The 17,926-nt window shown below is 50.5% G+C and overlaps 2 protein-coding genes and 1 non-coding gene across 3 annotated transcripts in view; 2 read left to right on the forward strand and 1 right to left on the reverse strand.

The window, feature by feature from the left end:
• Positions 1 to 17,926, forward strand: part of Guca1anb (GUCA1A neighbor) — a 66,280-nt gene that overhangs the window by 23,021 nt on the left and 25,333 nt on the right. The gene's annotated exons all lie outside the window — the stretch shown is intronic.
• CUNH6orf132 (chromosome unknown C6orf132 homolog) overlaps positions 1 to 17,926 on the reverse strand; it is a 32,248-nt gene that overhangs the window by 5,676 nt on the left and 8,646 nt on the right. Inside the window, 3 exon segments of the mRNA XM_048805315.1 lie at positions 1 to 850; positions 2,440 to 2,515; positions 15,594 to 15,700. Coding sequence (XP_048661272.1) covers positions 1 to 850; positions 2,440 to 2,515; positions 15,594 to 15,700 — 1,033 coding nt within the window.
• Positions 3,590 to 3,667, forward strand: Trnaa-agc. The gene has a single exon. It is a non-coding gene; the product is annotated as a tRNA-Ala (tRNA).

Below are 17,926 nucleotides of genomic sequence, written 5' to 3' on the forward strand. Positions count from 1 at the left end.
GGTGGAGTCCCTGCTTGTTCCTTGGTTGCTGGCTGGCTGAGCCTTGGGCTGTCTGGCGCTGGTGCCTCTGCCCTGGGCTCCTTGGGGTGGTCTGGCTCAGGGACTCTGTCTGCATACACCTGGGAGGCGGGACGAATGTGGAAGCTAGGAGGCAGTGGAAAGCGGCTGGGAGCCTTCTTGGTAGCCCCTTCTTCCTCTGGGGGAGCCCCTTGTGCTTCCTGAATTGGGATAGATGAGGTCCTGACTGGGGTTGGGGGAGGCACTTTGAATGAACGGGGGAAGGTGAGATGAGGCTCTGGGTTAGGTCCCATTTGGCTCCCTTTTAGCTCAGTAGGGCTCCTGGGGGGACTGGTTCTAGGGGCCTCTGACTGCCTGCCATTCAGTGCTGCCTCTGATTTCCACTTGGTGACACCCCCAGGGGGAAAGTGATGAGTCCCCATCACATGAGGAGACACTGGAGCTGGGGGTGCTGGGGCTGGCAAGGAGGGTGGCGGAGGGGCTAGAAAGGCCAGTGGCGGGGCAGGGGGAATGAAGTCAGGAGGGGTGGGAGTGGAGGGCGGGGAGAGAGCGGGAGGGGGGGATAGGGTGTCCAGTACTGGAGGTGGAGGTGGGGCCGTGCTGGGTGGGGGTGGGGGTTGGGATTCCTGCAGCAGAGGAGGTGGAAGGGGAGCTGTGAAAGGTGGAGGCAGTGGTGGGGCCTCCACTGGAGGTTGTGAAATGTCCTGGGGTGGCCCCGGGGCTGGGCCTGGGGGAGGTGGGGGGATGAGTAGATTAAGGCCATAGTGCTCAGGCCTCAGGTCACCCACAGAGCTGTACAGTCGGAGGTTGCCATTGACCAGTGAGCTGGTACCTGAAAGAAGGGAGAGGCAGAGATGCAGAGGGGACCTGGAGCGGCCTGTGCGCACAGGGCTGAGGGTCAGAGAGAAGCACTGGCCCTTCTCAGCCTTTTCCTCCTGAACATCAAGCGATGGAGCAGCAAAATCTCTTGTTTTCTAGCCTCCTGGGAGTGGACCCCCGGAGGCCCTCACCAGGCCTGAACCCCCTCTAGCACTTACACTAAGTAAATTCCTATAAATTCATGCAGAGAGCTTACCATGGTACCCTAGGAGGCACTTCATAAATGGTAACCACTACTGCATCTTTGCTTAACTTTTCAGCTTAAAACAGGGCACATGAGACAGAGATAGGAAGCCGTGGGGCAGGGGCAGGGGCAGGGGCAGGGGAGGAAGGTTTTGAGAAAGACCCTTGGGAGGGAGACATATGCATGAACAAATAACTCCTGCCTCTAAAAACCCTGAGTCCACCAAGAACCCCACAGAGAACTTGTGGAGCAGAGTTTGGACTGCTGGATGGAACAGGGGTGACCTGGGCAACCTAGGCTCCCCAGAGTCTACCTCCCTCTTAGGGACAACTGTCCTCTGTGTCCCTCCTCTCAGTGCCCTGCACAGTATGGCAAACCTGGGGAAGGCACAGCTCTGAAGGGCTCCTCCCAGTTGTCTTGACTTCAAACAATAAAAAGACCAAGAGTGGGGGAGGGAGAAGCTCACATTCACAAAGCCCCCAGGTGTCTAGCTCTGAGTTAAGAGCTGAGATAGAGAGGTAAACAACAAAACAAAACAAAAACACAAAATACCCGTGATTCTCCTGGGGCTTATACTTTAAAGGGACAAGGGGACAGGCAGTGAACACAATCAATACATCCATAAGTTATGACCACATCAGATGTTGAATGTATTGGGTAAAAAAAACAGGGAGAGGCTGAGGGTGCGGTTTAAAATGGTCAGGCAAGGTCTCCAAGAGCCTGTGACCTTGGAGCACAGGGAGGGACAGCCCTGCAGGGGTCGCTGGTGCTCTCTATGCAGAGGGCACAGCAGAGCAAAGCCCCCCAGGTGGTAATATGCTTGGGGTTCTTAAGTGCCCAGGGGCAGTGTGGGAGGGGAAAGAGCAGGTGATGAGCCAAACCCAGCAGTCCTCTGAGTGACACTGGAAGTCACTGGCAGGTTGTCAGCACAGTGTGACTTCCATGCCATCCAACACTTAATTTACTCCTCCAGGGCTGGCACTGTTGCCCTTGTTGTTCCTTGGGAGCTACAGAGGTGCAAGAGGCTGTCTTGCCCAAGGAGGCAAAGGGAATATGGGGGAGCTGGGGTTCCAAGCCAGGTTCACTGGATGCCAGAATACTTCCTACCATTTCACAGCTCTCTGATTCCTTCTGCAGCCCAGTTCTGTCACTATCCCTTTCCCCTCCTCCTCCGTAGCCTTGGCCAACCCTGGCTCTCCTCAGCTCCCCGCTGCTCCCACCCATCACAACCATGGCCAAGAGGCCTAAGGGCTCTGGCTGTGCCACCAGCTGGGGAGGTGGGTCAGATACTTGGCTTTGGGGCTCAGGGTCCAAGAAGGAAGAAAGATGCTGAAAACCCAAACCCAGAGCCTTCTTACCTGTCACCTCTTTGTCTGCAAAGTCTTCTGGGACAGAAGGGGTGGGCACAGCCAGCCCATGGCTCTCCTGGGCATTCTGAAAGGAACCAGAGGTCAGGAGACAGGGGAAGATGGACAGGCAATTCTCAAGTCACTCTGCAAGGCCATCTTACTACTTGAAAATCTGCAGTGACGATGTGGTTGTGGTTGTACCACCTTGTACATACATTAAAAAGAATGAATTTAAACAGGTAAATCTGGTGGTATAGTCAATTCTTTTATTTATTTATTTATTTATTTAGGTACTAGGGATTGAACCCAGGGATACTTTACTACAGAACCACACCCTCAGTCCTTTTATTTTTTTATTTTGAGATAAGGTCTCCCTAAATTGCTGAGGATGGCCTCAAGCTTGCGACCCTCCTGCCTCAGTCTCCCAGTTGTTGAGATTACAGATGTGCGCCACGGTGCCCTGCAATTTTCGTTAGCGGTGACAGTTACATTCTATAAAGTTGCAGCCAACACAATATTGAATATGGAATCACTATTCCTGAGGAAATACAGGGTTAGGTTTCCGTGAACCTCTAGTTACAACTTTTTGTCAACTGATCAATACATAACTTTGCTTTGTGGGCTTCTGATTAAAGACATTTAATATATATTGTTGATTTAATATATACTGTTGAGCTGGGTGGTACACACCTGTAATCCCAGTGGCTCTGGAGGCTGACACAGGAGGATCACAAGTTCAAAGCCAGCCTCAGCAATTTAGCCAAGGCCCTAAGCAACTCAGTGAGATCCTGTCTCAAAAACAAACCAAAAAAAAAAAAACCCAAAAACAAAAAAGGGCTGGGGATGTGGCTCAGTGGTTAAGTGCCCCTCAGTTCAATCCCTGGTACCCCCCCCCCAAAAAAAAGGTGCTTCTGCGCTACACTTGAAGGCTTTTTTTTTTTTTTTAAGAGAGAGAGAGAGAATTTTAATATTTATTTTTTAGTTTTTCGGTGGACACAATATCTTTGATTGTATGTGGTGCTGAGGATCGAACCCGGGCCGCACGCATGCCAGGCGAGCGCGCTACCGCTTGAGCCACATCCCCAGCCCAACTTGAAGGCATTTTAAACCACTAAGTCACACACACACACAAAGCATAGAAATATGAAAAAACATGGGGGTTGGGGCAATAGCTCAGTTGGTAGAGTGTTTGCCTAGCATGCACAAAGTGCCCTGGGTTCGATCCCCAGCACCAACAAAAAACAAAAACCACTAATCCCAGAAATATGAAAAAACATAAGCACTAAATAGAAAAGGACACCTGTTTACATAATGACAGCTGAAACAAGAAGGCAAGTGTCCTCTTGTTTGAGCTCAGCTGGGAACATGTACATTGGGCCACTCAAAATTTTTACCACTCTGTGTGTGTCTGAGAATGACTCTAGGAGCTATGTCTGTGTCAATTCTGGGGTTACAATTAAATTTGAGCCACCAGGAAAATTTGCAAATAAAATAGTGAGGGTCAACTGTATATGAATTAAATCTCAAAGAAAAACAAGAGAAAATAGAATCTGCAGTGATTCCCCATGGATATCCACAGGTTAAAAGCTAAAGCCCTCAGCCTGACCTCTTGTTTACTCTTAGTTTTCATTAGGTATTTACAGAAAAATAAATAAGAAGGTGGCAAACTGGCACCCTGCAGCACCACGGATGCCCTTCTGATCTCTAAACGTAACAGAGCGTAGCATGTTTCCCCAGCTGTCAGTGTGTACAGACTATTTTGCATTCTGTTTTTTTTTCCAAACACACATTTCCATATGTCAACAAAGTCCACACACCTGTCATTTTGAAGAGCTGGAGGGCATTTTATGGTAGCTTTCAAGGTTCTCAATGACCTAGCCTCCTGTTTCCCAGCCGACTTTTCTTTTCCATTCACCCATTACACCCATCTCACATTCTAGCCAGATTGACTTCCGCCCCGCCGCCCTCCAGAACTGTACCCTAGAGTCCACATTCATCCTGGATACCTACTCAGGCTGCCTCTACTTCTATTTCTTTCTTTCTTTTCTCTCTCTCTTTTTTTTTTTTTTTTTGATACTGGGGATTGAACCCAGGGGCACTTAACCACTGAACCACATCCCCAGCCCTTCCTACTTTTTATTTTCAGACAGGGTCTCACTAAGTTGCTGAAGCTAGCCTCAAACTTGTGATCCTCCTACCTCAGCTTCCTGAGTCTCTGGAATTACAGGCGTGTGCCACCCTTCCTAGGCCTCACATCTACTTATAATAATAACAACAACAACAATAATAATAATTGCTACTTGCACTATGTTCTAAACATACTGTCTCCAACCTATGAAAAAGATACTATATTTACCAGTTGAGGAACCTGAGCCATAGAAATGGTTTTTTGGGGGGGGAGTTGGGGGGTACCAGGGATTGAATTCAGGGGCACTTGATCACTGAACCACATCCCCAGCCTTATTTCGTATTTTATTAGAGATAAGGTCTCACTGAATTGTTAGCACCTCGCTAAATTGCTGAGTCTGGCTTTGAACTCATAATCCTCCTGCCTCTGCCTCCTGAGCCACTGAGATTATAGGTGTGCACCACTGGGCTCAGCTGAAGTGTTTGGGAAGCTGCCTAAAGTCACACAACCAGTATAACCAAACCCAGGTCTGGAGTTCCCATTCCTTGGTGTTTTGTCTCTCTTAAAATCTCTCGTCCTTCAGGGACTAGCTGAGCCTCTCTGGGGTTTTGGTACAGGGAAGAGCACTGGCCTTGGAGCCAACTGGTCTGGATTTGAATCTTAGCTACTGGGCTGTGTGAGTTACTTGAGATTTTTGTCTGCATTTTCCCATCTTTGAAATGGTGAAAAGAATAAAATGCGCCCATTCTAGGGAAGTCATGATGACTAAGTGATGAGAAGCACATCGCTTTTGGCAGATCATAAAAGCTCAATAAAGGCTAGCTGCTGTTGTGGTTAAAAAGGAGCTGTCTGGGGCTAGGGATGTGGCTCAAGTGGTAGAGCGCTTGCCAAGCATGCGTGAGACACTGGGTTCGATTCTCAGCACCACATAAAAACAAACTAAAGATGTTGTGTCCACCTAAAAAAAAAAAAAAAAAAAAGGAGCAGTCTGCTGTCTACACCCATCTACACTGACAAGACCCAAAGGGGTACTCAGCTTTGCCCTCTAGGAGCCCACGGCCCCATGCATTGAGACCCTGTGTTACTAAGTGCGCCTTCTTGGAATTACTCTTTGATAATTTGGGAGCAGCCTCTCCTAAGAAGCTTGTCAGAGCAAGTCAGGTGGAGATCTGGGCTTTAGGTCCCACCTCATCCATGAGGGGTCTCAGTCCACACCAACCACCTCACCACAGTCTCAGCCATCTGACTCCTGGAGAAGGGCCCACAGCCAGCCTCATGCCTTCAGGAGCTCCCAGCCCGTTCTTCCCTCTCACAACCCCATGAGTTCACTGAGCGGCAGCTTCCATTGGTGTGTGTTCCAGGAAGGCAAGTGCAAACGCATCTGAATCTTGGTCCCAGAAAAATAGATTATGAAGGTTAATCTCCCACTTGCTGGTCACCGGGGAACCAAGCAGCTGGTATTGAGTGCACTGGCCTGACATTTTCAGCATGCAATGTGCAGATAGGGACAGCACTGATCCCTGTGGGTGCCGAATGTCCTACCCTCCTCCTTGAGCTGAGAATGAGGTGAAGCCTCAGTAAGAACAGAACTTGGGCCAGGCATGGTGGCACATGCCTGTAGTCCCAGGGATTCGGGAGGCTAAGGCAAGACCATTCAAGTTTGAGGCCAGTCTGGACAACTTAGTGAGACCCTGTCTCAAAATGAAACGGGCTGGGTAGTAGCCCAGTAGCTCAGTGGTAGAGCACCCAAGGGTTCAATGCCCAGTGTCACAGGAAAAGAAGAAGGAGAAGGAGGAGAAGGAGGAGGAGGAGGAGGTGGAGGAGGAGGAAGAAAAGGAGGAGGAGGAGGAGGAGGAAGAAAAGGAGGAGGAAGAGGAGGAAAAGGAGAAAGAGGAGGAAGANNNTTCTCTCTCTCTCTCTCTCTCTCTCTCTCTCTCTCTCTCTCTGACAGGGTTGTGCTAAGTTGCGGAGACTGGCCTCAAACTTGAATCCTCCTGCCTCAGACTCCCGAATAGCTGGGGTCAAGGTGTGCACCACTGTGCTTAGAGAGTTATACACTTTCAAATGATTAAAATGGTGAATTTTACAATATGTGTATCTTATAATTTAAAAAAAACAATTAAGCAAAGCAAACAAAAGACGAGAACAACAAAAATATGAGACCATCCAAAGCAAAACACTGGGGGAGACTTAGAATCTATGCATTCACTAGAGGTTTTAGAGGTGCTGGGTGGATGAGTAGTTTTAAACCCCCCCAGATGATTGGCCTACCTGCCTTCCCATCCTCTGACAGCTCTATAGTCCCCTTGGGGTTTATTTCCACTTCTCAGGCTCTGCTCTTGCTCTTATTGTCTAGGCTGCTCTTCTCTATCTGGCAAACTCCTAGGTATCTATCTTTCCTTCCTTCCTTCCATCCTTGGTACCAGGGATTGAACCCAGAGGCCCCATACCACTGAGTCACATCCCCAGCCCATTTTATTTTTTATTTTGAGACAGGATCTTGCCTAGTTCCTTAGGGCCTTGCTAGGTTGCTGAGGCTGGTCTTGAACTTGTCATCCTCCTGCCTCGGCCTCCCAAGTCACTGGATTACAGGTGTGCACCACTGTGCCCAGCCTAGTTATCTTTTAAACCCCAGATTAAATGCTCCTCTGCCATGATGTCCTTGGCAACCCTAGCCCAAGTTAGTTTCTCTTCCCTTTGAGCTCTTAAGGCCCTGTATGCATTACTATTTCAACTCGATGTTAGGTTCTTATTAAATACAAGGCACAGTTCCAAGTACCTCACATGTAGCAACCCAGTTAGTCTTCATAGTAACCCTGTGAAAGGTTATTGTTTTTATTTTATAGATGAGGAAACTGAAAGCACAGAGAGGGTAAGTACACTGACCAAGGTCACACAGATAGCAAGTGACAGAGCCAACCACAGGACCTCAGAGTCCCCCTCTTTGCCACTACTATAGTATAACTGAGCAAATACTGTACATGACTGTGGTCTGCTGTCCAGCACAGCCTACTTGAGGCTCAGGTGACAGCTGAATCTTTGAATGTGCTGAGTCTTTGGCACAGACTGGACAATTCAATAATTGTTTGTTGAATGGGTAAATTCCTGGGTGGGTAAATGAGTGGTAGAAAGATACAGGACAGACAGAAAGCATCTTCTGGTGCCATCTCGGGCACCAGTGAACTGAAAGCAAAGTCAAATCTCCTTTTAGGCCCCAGTTTTCTGGTTCTTCTGTAAACACATGGCAAGGATTACTTCGACCGTGTGTCCCGTCTGTGACTTGCTCACCTGTATTGTGTAGGTGGTGACCTGAATGCTTGGGGTTACCTCTCAATGACAGGGTGTTGGGACAGGTGGGTAGTCTCTGGGTAGTCATCTAACTCCAGAGAAGCCAAAGGGGAAGGTAGAGGAGAGCTGGGAGGAAGCCCTTGAAGGTTTTCCAGCAGCTGCGGGCCTTGCAGGAGGACTGAGCTGGGGGTCACTGTTGGCCTCACACATGGGACTCTGCTGCTGTCAGCTGAGGAGCTGGTCACACCCCACCCTCAGTACACTGGTCCTGGGAAAATGAGAGAGACCCGGATGCCCCTGGTGCTGTCGCTGGGGTTGGAATGCACCTTGAATGTACGGCCCTTGGTGGCAGCCCACATCGAGACAGCCTGAACCCACCTGTGGCCACTGCAGCAGAGAACACGCAAATGAGCAGCTGAGTGCACCCCTGGAGGGCCGGCCAGCAGGCGCCTCCCTTCCTGGGCCCGCCTGGGCAGCCGGCCATGCCACAGCCACTCCCTGCTGCTACTCAACCTTGCCCCATGCCTGGGGCAGAGTCCAGTGCTGGCCCTGCAGGTTGGGAACGCCACGAAACTGGGCCTCAGCACTTCCTCGTCCCCACACCCAGACAACACCCAGCGGCTAAGACCATTGGCCACCTCACTGACTTCGCAGGGGTGCGCAAGCCAGTGACCCAGCTCAGTGGAAGACGCAGCCCAGGATATTAAAATGCTTCTGGAAGGAAACAGGCAGAAGGAGGCACCTGCAAAGAACAGCACCATTCCAGGAATATTTGCATTTATTTTTTTCCTTGTACTTGTCTCTATTTCTTGTTATTTTTTTTCCTTTTTGTGGTACAGGGGATTAAATCCAAGGGCATTTTACCACATCCCTAACCCTTTTTTAAATTTTGAGACAGGATCTTACTAAATTGTGATCGTCTTGTCTCAGCCTCCAGAGTAATTGGGATTATAGGTGTGTACCACTGCGCCCAGCTCTTTCTCAGTTCTTAACAATGAACTTATATTTCATTCATAATTTTTTTAAGTGCCCTAAGCTGGGCCTGGTGGTACAGGCTGGTAATCCTAGCTCTCAGGAGGCTGAGGCAGGAGAATCACAAGTTTGAGGCCAACCTGGACAACTTATTGACACTGTCTGAAAAACAAACAAACAAACAACAACAACAACAAAAAATACCCACCCTACACATACACACACACCAAAAATAAATAAATAAATAAATAAATAAATACCCCACCCAGTACAATTATAATTTTTTTAAAAAAATATTGTGGCTGAGTGGAAAAAACATCAATTTTGAAATCAGGCAGACCAGATTTGCAATCTTAACTCCGTTGACTAAAAGCAATCTAAGACAGTATCTGACATAGTCAGCGCTTACTAAGTGTGCCCCCCTCTTGCCTTAGGTCCAATTTTCTCTTCTGTAAAATTGGGATGTTACCATCTGCCTTAGGTTTGCTGTGACAACAGAGGTGACTGCACCTCCAGAGGTCCTGCAGAGCAGCACCAAAGAAAGGTTATTTCCCTGGGTTCTCATCCCAGAGCTCTGATGGGAGCAGGGTTTTGAAGCAGCCTGAGCTCTCAGATTCTCTGCCCAGGGCACAACCCCTGGGGCATGTCTGTCTGGTTGGATTGATAAGGGTATTTCCCAATGGTCAGCAACAAGTCATTAGGAATCCTCTAGTGCCCTCTTGATTACTAACATTTTAGGATTGAAGAGAGGGGGAGGAAGGGAGGGAAGGAGGAAAGAAAGGAAACACTAGGAGGAGGAGTCTAGTCTCCCCTTTGCAGTTTGAGGGGTGTGGCCTGCTGCTCCCCTTCTGGTGGCCTCCTGGTGCTCCCCCATGCACACATCCTCATGCCTGAGATTCCTCGGAGCCCAGCCACGCCCCAAGGGTGGGTCTCCAGGGGCCTGGCCAGTGGGCAATGCATGGCTGACCTTGGTCCTTGGGTACTTGCCAGCTCTGAGTCCTAGCGGTTCATCCATCACGGGATGCAAACCTCCTCACCAGACACCTTCTGCAGCCGAGCCCCTAAGGATGGCGGTGCAGCTATGTGTGGGGGGTGAGGAGAGGGCCCTGGGCCAGAGTTAGAGCCAGGCACAGTTGGCAGCACTGCTGTAGTCTGGGGGGATGGGGCCCCTCTAGGGCACCCAGAGTGAGAGCAACAGGAGACCCCTCCAGGCTCCCACATACTTGGCTGGAGAAACCCAGCCGGTTGCTGCTGGCTTTGGGGGCAGTGTGGGGGTGCTGGCCAGCGGGCAGGCTGGAGGATCTAGAAGGGCCAACCTTACATTTTATAACACAGCTGTGTGTTCCCCACAGAGCAGCTTCTCTGAATTTGAGCGACAGTGAGCATTTTTTTGCAAAAGAGCTTCCCCGCCTTTCCTCCCATGCTCTGTCAGGACCTCAGATCTCTCCTGGGGCCAGAGCAGAATTACTACCGTAAAGCCGTCTTCCCCTGGACCCACCTTTGGAGGTCCTGGCGGAGGCCCTCACCATAAGTGAAGGGGCCCTGTGGGTGGAAAAAGGGGCACAGTGCTCCTACAGCCCTCGCCCCCACCCTTCCACCCAACATCGCCCCCAGGAGTGAGTCAAAAGCTAGCAAGGCTGAGCTTAGGGAGCTCAGCTCCTACCCCCCAAAAGAGCCCGGACCTTGAGTTTAGAGATGAGCTCCTGCAGCTGGGGAGAGGGTGGGAGGGAGGGATGAAGTTGACTCCAGCTGTTTCCTTGAGCTCCCAGGCCACAGAGGAATAGAGGGAGGCGCCCAGAACAGGCAGGGCTGCCGGAGCCCAGGGATACCTCCCCTGGCAGAGCTGGGCCTGTCTGACTCAGAGGGTGGGGTGATCCAGGGAGTTCTCACCACCCCAGGCACCCCTGGGGACCTGTCTAGCCAGTTTACCCAAACTTGCCACATGGGCATTTAGTTTTAAATTCCTCACATGCATCATGATGGAGACGGTTGCATTCTGGAGGGAGAGACAAGCACAGCCTTCCTGTGAGCTGCTGTTCATGGCTCAGCTCTCAGGTAGGGGCCTGGTTTCCCTTAGAAGTAGAGCAAAAGGATTGCTCCTTCCTCAGCCCAGGTCTACAGTGGACAGGACTGGCCTAGGAGGAAGGCCCAGCTCCTATCTCAGTTCTCTTTGAGCTGCAGCCTGGGCAGACTGTCCCCTCCCCAGGCCTCAGTGTTCTCATTTTGGTAATCTCTGTAGTTTGGTGGTTCTTTTTTTTTTTTTTTTTTTTGTACCAGGGATTGAACCCAGAGACACTTTGCTACTGAGCTACACACCCAGTCTTTTTTATTTTTTATTTTGAGACAGGGGTCTCACTAAGTTGCTGAGGCTGGCAATCCTCCTACCTCAGCCTCCTGGGTTACTGGCGTGAAGTTTGGTGGTTCTAATTCAGCTTCTCAGACTTCCCCAAACAAGAAGGTGGGGCGGCCCTGGTGGCTAGAATGCCACCTCTTCAAGGAAGAAGCAGAACTCAAGAAGTCATCCATGTGAGAGGAGACAGGTCTCTAGGGAGCTAACCATGCCTCCTCCCCTTCCACCAGGGAGCCATTTTAACACAGTCACAGCTGAGGAGGCCTTTGGGGACCATTCAGTGTAACCCCAACTGATGAATGAGGAGCTACAGGCCCAGAAAGAAGAAGGACTTGGCCCTCAGCAACCCAAGGATCGATCCCAGGTCCTATTCCTGTCACTGAGGGATCCAAGGTCCTTCTCATCATTGGCTTTGCTAGGTGCCACCTCTCTGGGTCCTCACCACCTCTAGCTCAAACAGAGCGAGGAAGCTCCAGGGCAGAGGTACCTGTCACAGCTCCCCCCACCTCGTCTTGCCCTCTCCTCCTGAACCCTGTCCCCTGGCAGGCTCATGGAAGGTACTGATGGCAAGGGATCATTCAGGCAAGAGCTCCAAGACCTTGCTGGGCTGTCACCTGACTTTTTGGATGCTGCCTCCCACCTCCCCTGCCCCAGGGTAGCCTCCGTGGGAGGTGCCCTCTGAATGTAGGAGGGAAGGAGAGAGGCATGGAGCCCAGCCAGCTAGGCCAGTGTCAGGCAGGGCTCAGGCCCTGGCCCAGCTCCCCACCCAACCTGACTCGGGCTGGGGGACAGGGTGTGTGTGCGCACACGTGTGTATGTGTGTGAGCCCAAGCCACATGCAGTGCTGTCCTCCCATGTCTCCCCATTCTCCTGACCTCGTGCCCCTGTGGGAAGAAAGCTGGGGACTGGGCCTGTGAATGGAACCTGAGGGCCACATAGGAGAAGAGGATCAAGATGCTGATTCCCTTCCACCCAGTATTAGACGGCTAATGATGGTGAACGCCTGGGGTCTTGGAACCTGAATCAGGACCACAGAACTGTAGCTGCCAAAGAGGGCATGGACCAAGGGTTTCTAATCTAAAGGCACATGGAGGGTGGGCTTCTGAGTCCTCTGGTGAAATGGTAAGCAAAACTGTGTGCAGGCAGTCTGTAGCTCCATCGGGGCCTCAAAGGGTCTATGATCTAAAAGAGGCAAGAGACCTGGCCCCAGCTGTGGGGTGGGGATTCAGAGAGGCAGACAAGGGAGGTGGTAATGGTTCTAGGCTGGTCCTCTAGGAGGGGAAGACAAGGCTTCTAGGCAGTGGGGGAGGAGGAGGGAGGGTGGCCTGAATAGCACTTGGCCCTGGAAGCTGGCTGCAGGGGTTTGAGTCCTGGTTCTGCCACTTAAGCAAGTCACTTTTCTCAGTTCTTCAATTTCTCCATCGGTAAAATGGGGGTTCACGACAGCAGCTTCCTAAAGGGACCTCATTAACCCTTTAGCTGAAGGATCTTGGAGTGATCCAGAAGTGGGAAGGACAGGACAGGAGAAACCAGCCGAGGGGAAATGCGGTTTTCCCTGTAGAGTACTTTAAAATTCAATAGTCAATGAATGTGGCTCCATTCACATGCATGATACTTGGAGCATTGCCTGGCACACTAAGTGCTCCTGCGGAGATCACAGGGCTGAGCCACTAGATGGGACAAATGGCCCCCCCTGCCATTCCTCGTTTAGCCAGCACTGAAGGAAGGTAGCGCACGTCCCTTTTCTGGGTTCAGTTTTTGTCTCTGTAAAGGGAGCCTCATATGGCCCCACTGAGGCTTCAGCTGGGCTTCAGGGTGTCTTCCTTCTCTCACTCTCACAAGGGACGGTGCATTTGTTGGGGAGATGCCTCCTCTCTGGGCTGCTCCCAGGAAGTATTTCCGGAGAAGGCCCAGAACTCCCGGCTTCAGATGGCGATGCCCCAGCCAGTGGCCCCCCAAGTCTCCGCAGGGCCTGCCTGGGGCCTGCCCAGACCAGATCCCAAGCAGGCTGGGACGGAAAGTCAGGTGGGGCCCAAGGTGGTGGGCGGGTAAAATGCTGGACCTTAGCCAATCAGAACACACTCAAAGGGGACCTCATTAACCTTTTAGTTGAAGAATCTTGGAGTGATCCAGACAGGGGAAGGACAGGACAGGAGAAGCCAGCCTAGGGGAAATGCGGTTTTCCCTGTAGAGTACTTTAAAATTCAATAGTCAGCACAGGTACAGAGGGGGCAGCTCTGGGACACCACACCATTGGGATCCTGAATAGGTGTGTTGAGGGTAGGTCAGGGGAGAGATAAGCTCACCTCCAGAAATAGGATCTGTCAAAATTGTTCATCTGTGTTTATGGTTACAGTGACCCCTACAGCAGTTTTATGCATCTCTGGAAATGGAGGTGGGGACTAACTTGATACCTTTCTTTTTCTTATTTATTTATTTATTTATTTTTTTGGTACCAGGGATTGAACACAGGGGTGCTTAACCACTGAGCCACATCCCCAGCGCCCCCCTCCCCGCCGGCTTTTTTAAATTTAGAGACAGGGTCTCACTAAATTGCTTAGAGCTTTGGTAAGTTGCTGAGGCTGGCTTTGAACTTGTGATCCTCCTGCCTCGGCCTTCAGAGCTGCTAGGATTACAGGTGTGTGCCACCATGCCTGGCCCTCACTTTATACCTTCTTGTTGGTGGTGGTTTTCTTTCTTTATTTGTCTATAATAGCCATGAATTGCCTTTTAAAAAAATATTTTTTAGTTGCCAATGGATTTTTCACTTTATTTATTTATTCATATGTGGTGCTGAGGATTGAATCCAGGGCCTCACATATGCCAGGCAAGTGCTCTACCACTGAGCCACAACCACAGTCCATAAACTGCTTTTATAAGCAGAAAATATATGATTGGAAGCTGTATACACAGAAATCTGTGTGCTAGACCCTCCACAAGGAGGCCTTGGGGATGCAGCAAGGTGTCAGACTTGGTCTATCTCACTAGAACCTTGGGGTCTGTCTGGTGGAGTTGGACAAACCAGAAAAAAATTGGTGATGCAGAGAGGGAGGTGGTGGGGCCAGGCAGTGTCGGGCAGGGCGTGCAGATACTAGGACCAAGGTGTGGCATGTTCTGTCTAACAGGCCCCGAAAGCTCAGACTACAGTAAGGTGCCTTGTCAGACTAGGTGGTACAAACCCTCAAGGAGTTGTCACATGTCACCATGGTTGTCACCATGACTCAGGCAACAGTGTTGTCCCAACCAAGACCCAGACCTGAGAGATATGAGCGAACCCACATTTGGTAGGCTGCTGCTTAGACTCCAAGTCTGCCTGTCCAACATAGCAGCCACTGACTACAAGTGGCCATTGAGGGCTTGAAGTGTCACTCTTCAGAAGCGGGATATGCTGCATGTCGTGGTACTCTAGATTTTGAACACTTCATATGAACAAAAGAAAGTAAACTATCTCTTTAGTATTTTTTACATTGATTAAATATTGAAATGACACTCTTTCATATATTCTGGGTTAAGTAAAATATATTATTAAAATCAGTTTGACTTTTTTTTTTTTTTTTTGTGGTGCTGATGACTAAGCCCAGGGCCCTCCCTGCACATGCTAGGTGAGCGCTTTATCACTGAGCCACACCCCAGCCCTTACCCATTTCTTTCTGCTTTCAATGGAGCTACTAGAAAATTTCAAATTACATATGATTCTTGCATCACATTTCTATTGACAGTACACTTGTCTAGAATGTTTCAGAAAATATAGGAATTTTTATTGTGGAAAACAGAACCAGTCATAAAATATTTTCTCTGGGTCTTTTTAACTCACCAAAGAACAAAAGCCCAATCATGGGCTTTGAAAGAGAAGTTTCTCATAGTTTCAGACCCACAGACAAATCTGTCTCAAATGCCCTTCTCCCAAGGTCACTGCTGTTTGTCCTATGAGACAGTTTGGGTGTCACCTCTTTCATTAAGCCCTCCTTGACTACCCTGTGGCTGTACTGGCTGCCCTGTGTCTGGTCCTGGTTTGAACAGTTGGTGTCGTTCATCCCCTGCAGTGGGCACAGGCTCCTGAGCAATGCCAGTGCAGACGTGGCTGTATCCCAGCACCTAATGCAGGCCTGGCATGAAGCAGAGAGCCACCACCGATTGTGGGAAATGAGCCCCGCTTAACTTGAGGTACCCACCGTTAGGCCACCTCTGTGCGCAAATTCCCCATGACCTACAGGAGCTGACACCCCAATCCCAGGCCTTTCTGCCGTGAGCACTAACCATGCCTCCTCCCGGCAGCCACCTAGATTGGCATCAGGAAGGAAAAGAATGACAGAGGGTGAGGCTGATGTCCCCTCAGGCCGCACAGGGGAGGCAGGTTCCTCTGTGGCAAGCAAGGCGTCCCTACCCAGAGCAGACCCTCAGACCCGGGAGCAGAGCTGTACTCACCAGTGGGAGGAAGGTCAGCAGGGGCCGGACTCTTGGCCGAGCTTTCAGTGTGGCTGTTCCCGACTCGCTCACGGTGTTGAACCGATTGTCTCCATAATAGATCCCATCTGGAGGAGAGTGGGGACAGACCGTGAGCTGGAGATGGAGGGGACGCCGAGCCAAGTGCAACCCACCCTGCAGGTCCCAGTGAGGAAGCTAGGCCTGCGGTGGCCCCCATTAGCCTCAGCTAAGCCCCTCTACTACAATAAGGTCCTGGGAATATTCCGTGTGCTCATGGGGCCACTGAGGTAGCCTTGTGGGAAGGACTCAGGGGTCATTGCCCGGGGTCTCCTCCAGCGTTCCCAGGGCTTTCAGTCCCTCAAAGGTCATCTTTCTCCTTACCTTCCACACCACCCCCCCCAACACTGTCATGGGTCCCCAGTCTTCACTGCCACAGAAAAGTGTCCCTCCTGGGGCCAGGAGAGCTTGACCAAGGTGACAACCAAAGCCTATCTCTGAGAGAGGGAGGGAAACAAGGCAGTTTTTCTCTCAAGTGTTTGCATTTCTTTTTATTTTTTTTAAGTACATTCTTTTTTTTTTTTTTTAAAGAGAGACAGAGAGAGAGAATTTTAATATTTATTTTTTAGTTTTCGGCGGACACAACATCTTTGTTTGTATGTGGTGCTGAGGATTGAACCCGGGCCGCACGCATGCCAGGCGAGCGCGCGACCGCTTGAGCCACATCCCCAGCCCCAATGAGGGCCTCTTTCTATGTGGGTCACAAGCAAGGAGGCCTTTCATCCACTTAACAGGGTCTGAGGGACTTTCTCCTCCTCTGTACTCAAGAGAGGAAAGAAAGTTCAAATCCCCGTTAACCAGAATCCGGATACTTGGAACTCCAAACTAACTGAGATTTCTTTTTTCCTTTATGAATGACTTGAGGAGGAAATTGCAAGAGAGCCAAATAACGTATTCAAAAGAGCCCGGGCTTGTCAGAGAGGTGCTGGGATCAGAATGTGTCCATCCCAAATTCCTATACCTGTAGTCACTGTCCTCCATGAGCAGCTAGGCTTCAGGTGTGACAGGGAGGCGCCTAGCACTGTGACAACTGGTGGGCAGGGCCCTCAGTGTGCTGCCCTACCAAGGTAGAAAAGTGGCGGGTACATCCAAGACTGTCCACCTCTCAAAAGAGTACCAAACAACCGGTTCTGTGTGCATCTCCTGTTCCTGGAAGCCCCAGTTCCCAGTGCTGCCCTGCCCCAGGCACTGGGCAAACATGATTCCCCAGTCAGGGCTGCCAGGCTCCATGCCTGAGGCTGCAGAGCAGGACTAGAAGGGCACCAGGAAGGAGCCTTAGGGTGCAGCCTTGGCCCAATCAGAACAAGAGAGGGGAGATAAAATGCACATCTCCAGCGGCCACCACCAAAGCCTGCCTGACCCTGTAGCTTCCAAGTCTGTGAGCTCGTGCCTGGATCTCCTAGGACAGGCTCCTGATGCCTGGTCTCAATGACATGCTCTTCACGGGACTGGGAAGGGAACATGGGACAGCCTCTCTCCTGGGCAGACACACTCTCTCACTCGTGTGGGAGTCTAGGAAGCGCCTTTCTGCAGTTATTCTCATACTAATGGCCTCTATTAGCATGCGCCTAGGAGTTTCAGAAATGTTTTATCTGAGCAAACCCCTGCCCCGCCCCAGCAAAGTGAAAACTCTGATAGAAAAAATACAAGGTAAGATTTACTGAGCACTTTTACATGTTAGGCACTGTTCTAAGAATCCTACATATTATTAATTCATGGTTTAATTCTCAAAAACATCCCCATGCAAGTCATGTATGACTAAAAAAAAAAAATCCCCATGCAAATTGCTTTAAAGATAAGGAAACTGAGGCAAAGCCTCACCGAAAGTGTTAAAGCCAGGGCTTCCCTGAAGGATCTGACCTCTGAACCACCACAACCCACAAAGGAAGGACTCAACCCCATCATTTATAGGACTTGGATGGGAAGATGGGGATGCAAAGGGAGGAGTGTTTTTTTTTTGGGGGGGGGTAGGGTCAGGAAGTCTTAGCTTTGGCCAATGAGCAGCTTTCACAAAGCCACCCCCGGGTCAGGACAGAGTCAGCTCTGAACATGGCCATCTGACCCCGGGCTGGCCCAGGCGGGTGTTCTAGCTACGTCACAGATTCCATGACTCAGTCCCCACTGGAGCACTGTGGCTTTGCTTGGCCCGTGGTTGTTCTGAGCAGGGGATTCCTTCCGTACAATACAATTGTTCTCTGTAAATCATACAGAAGGGGCGTGGCTGTGGCTGTGGCTGAGGCAGGGCTGGTGGAATCATCCCCCCCCCCCCCCCCCCC

This window comes from Marmota marmota, unplaced genomic scaffold (genome assembly GCF_001458135.2).
Source record: "Marmota marmota marmota unplaced genomic scaffold, marMar, whole genome shotgun sequence".
Lineage (NCBI taxonomy): Eukaryota > Metazoa > Chordata > Mammalia > Rodentia > Sciuridae > Marmota > Marmota marmota.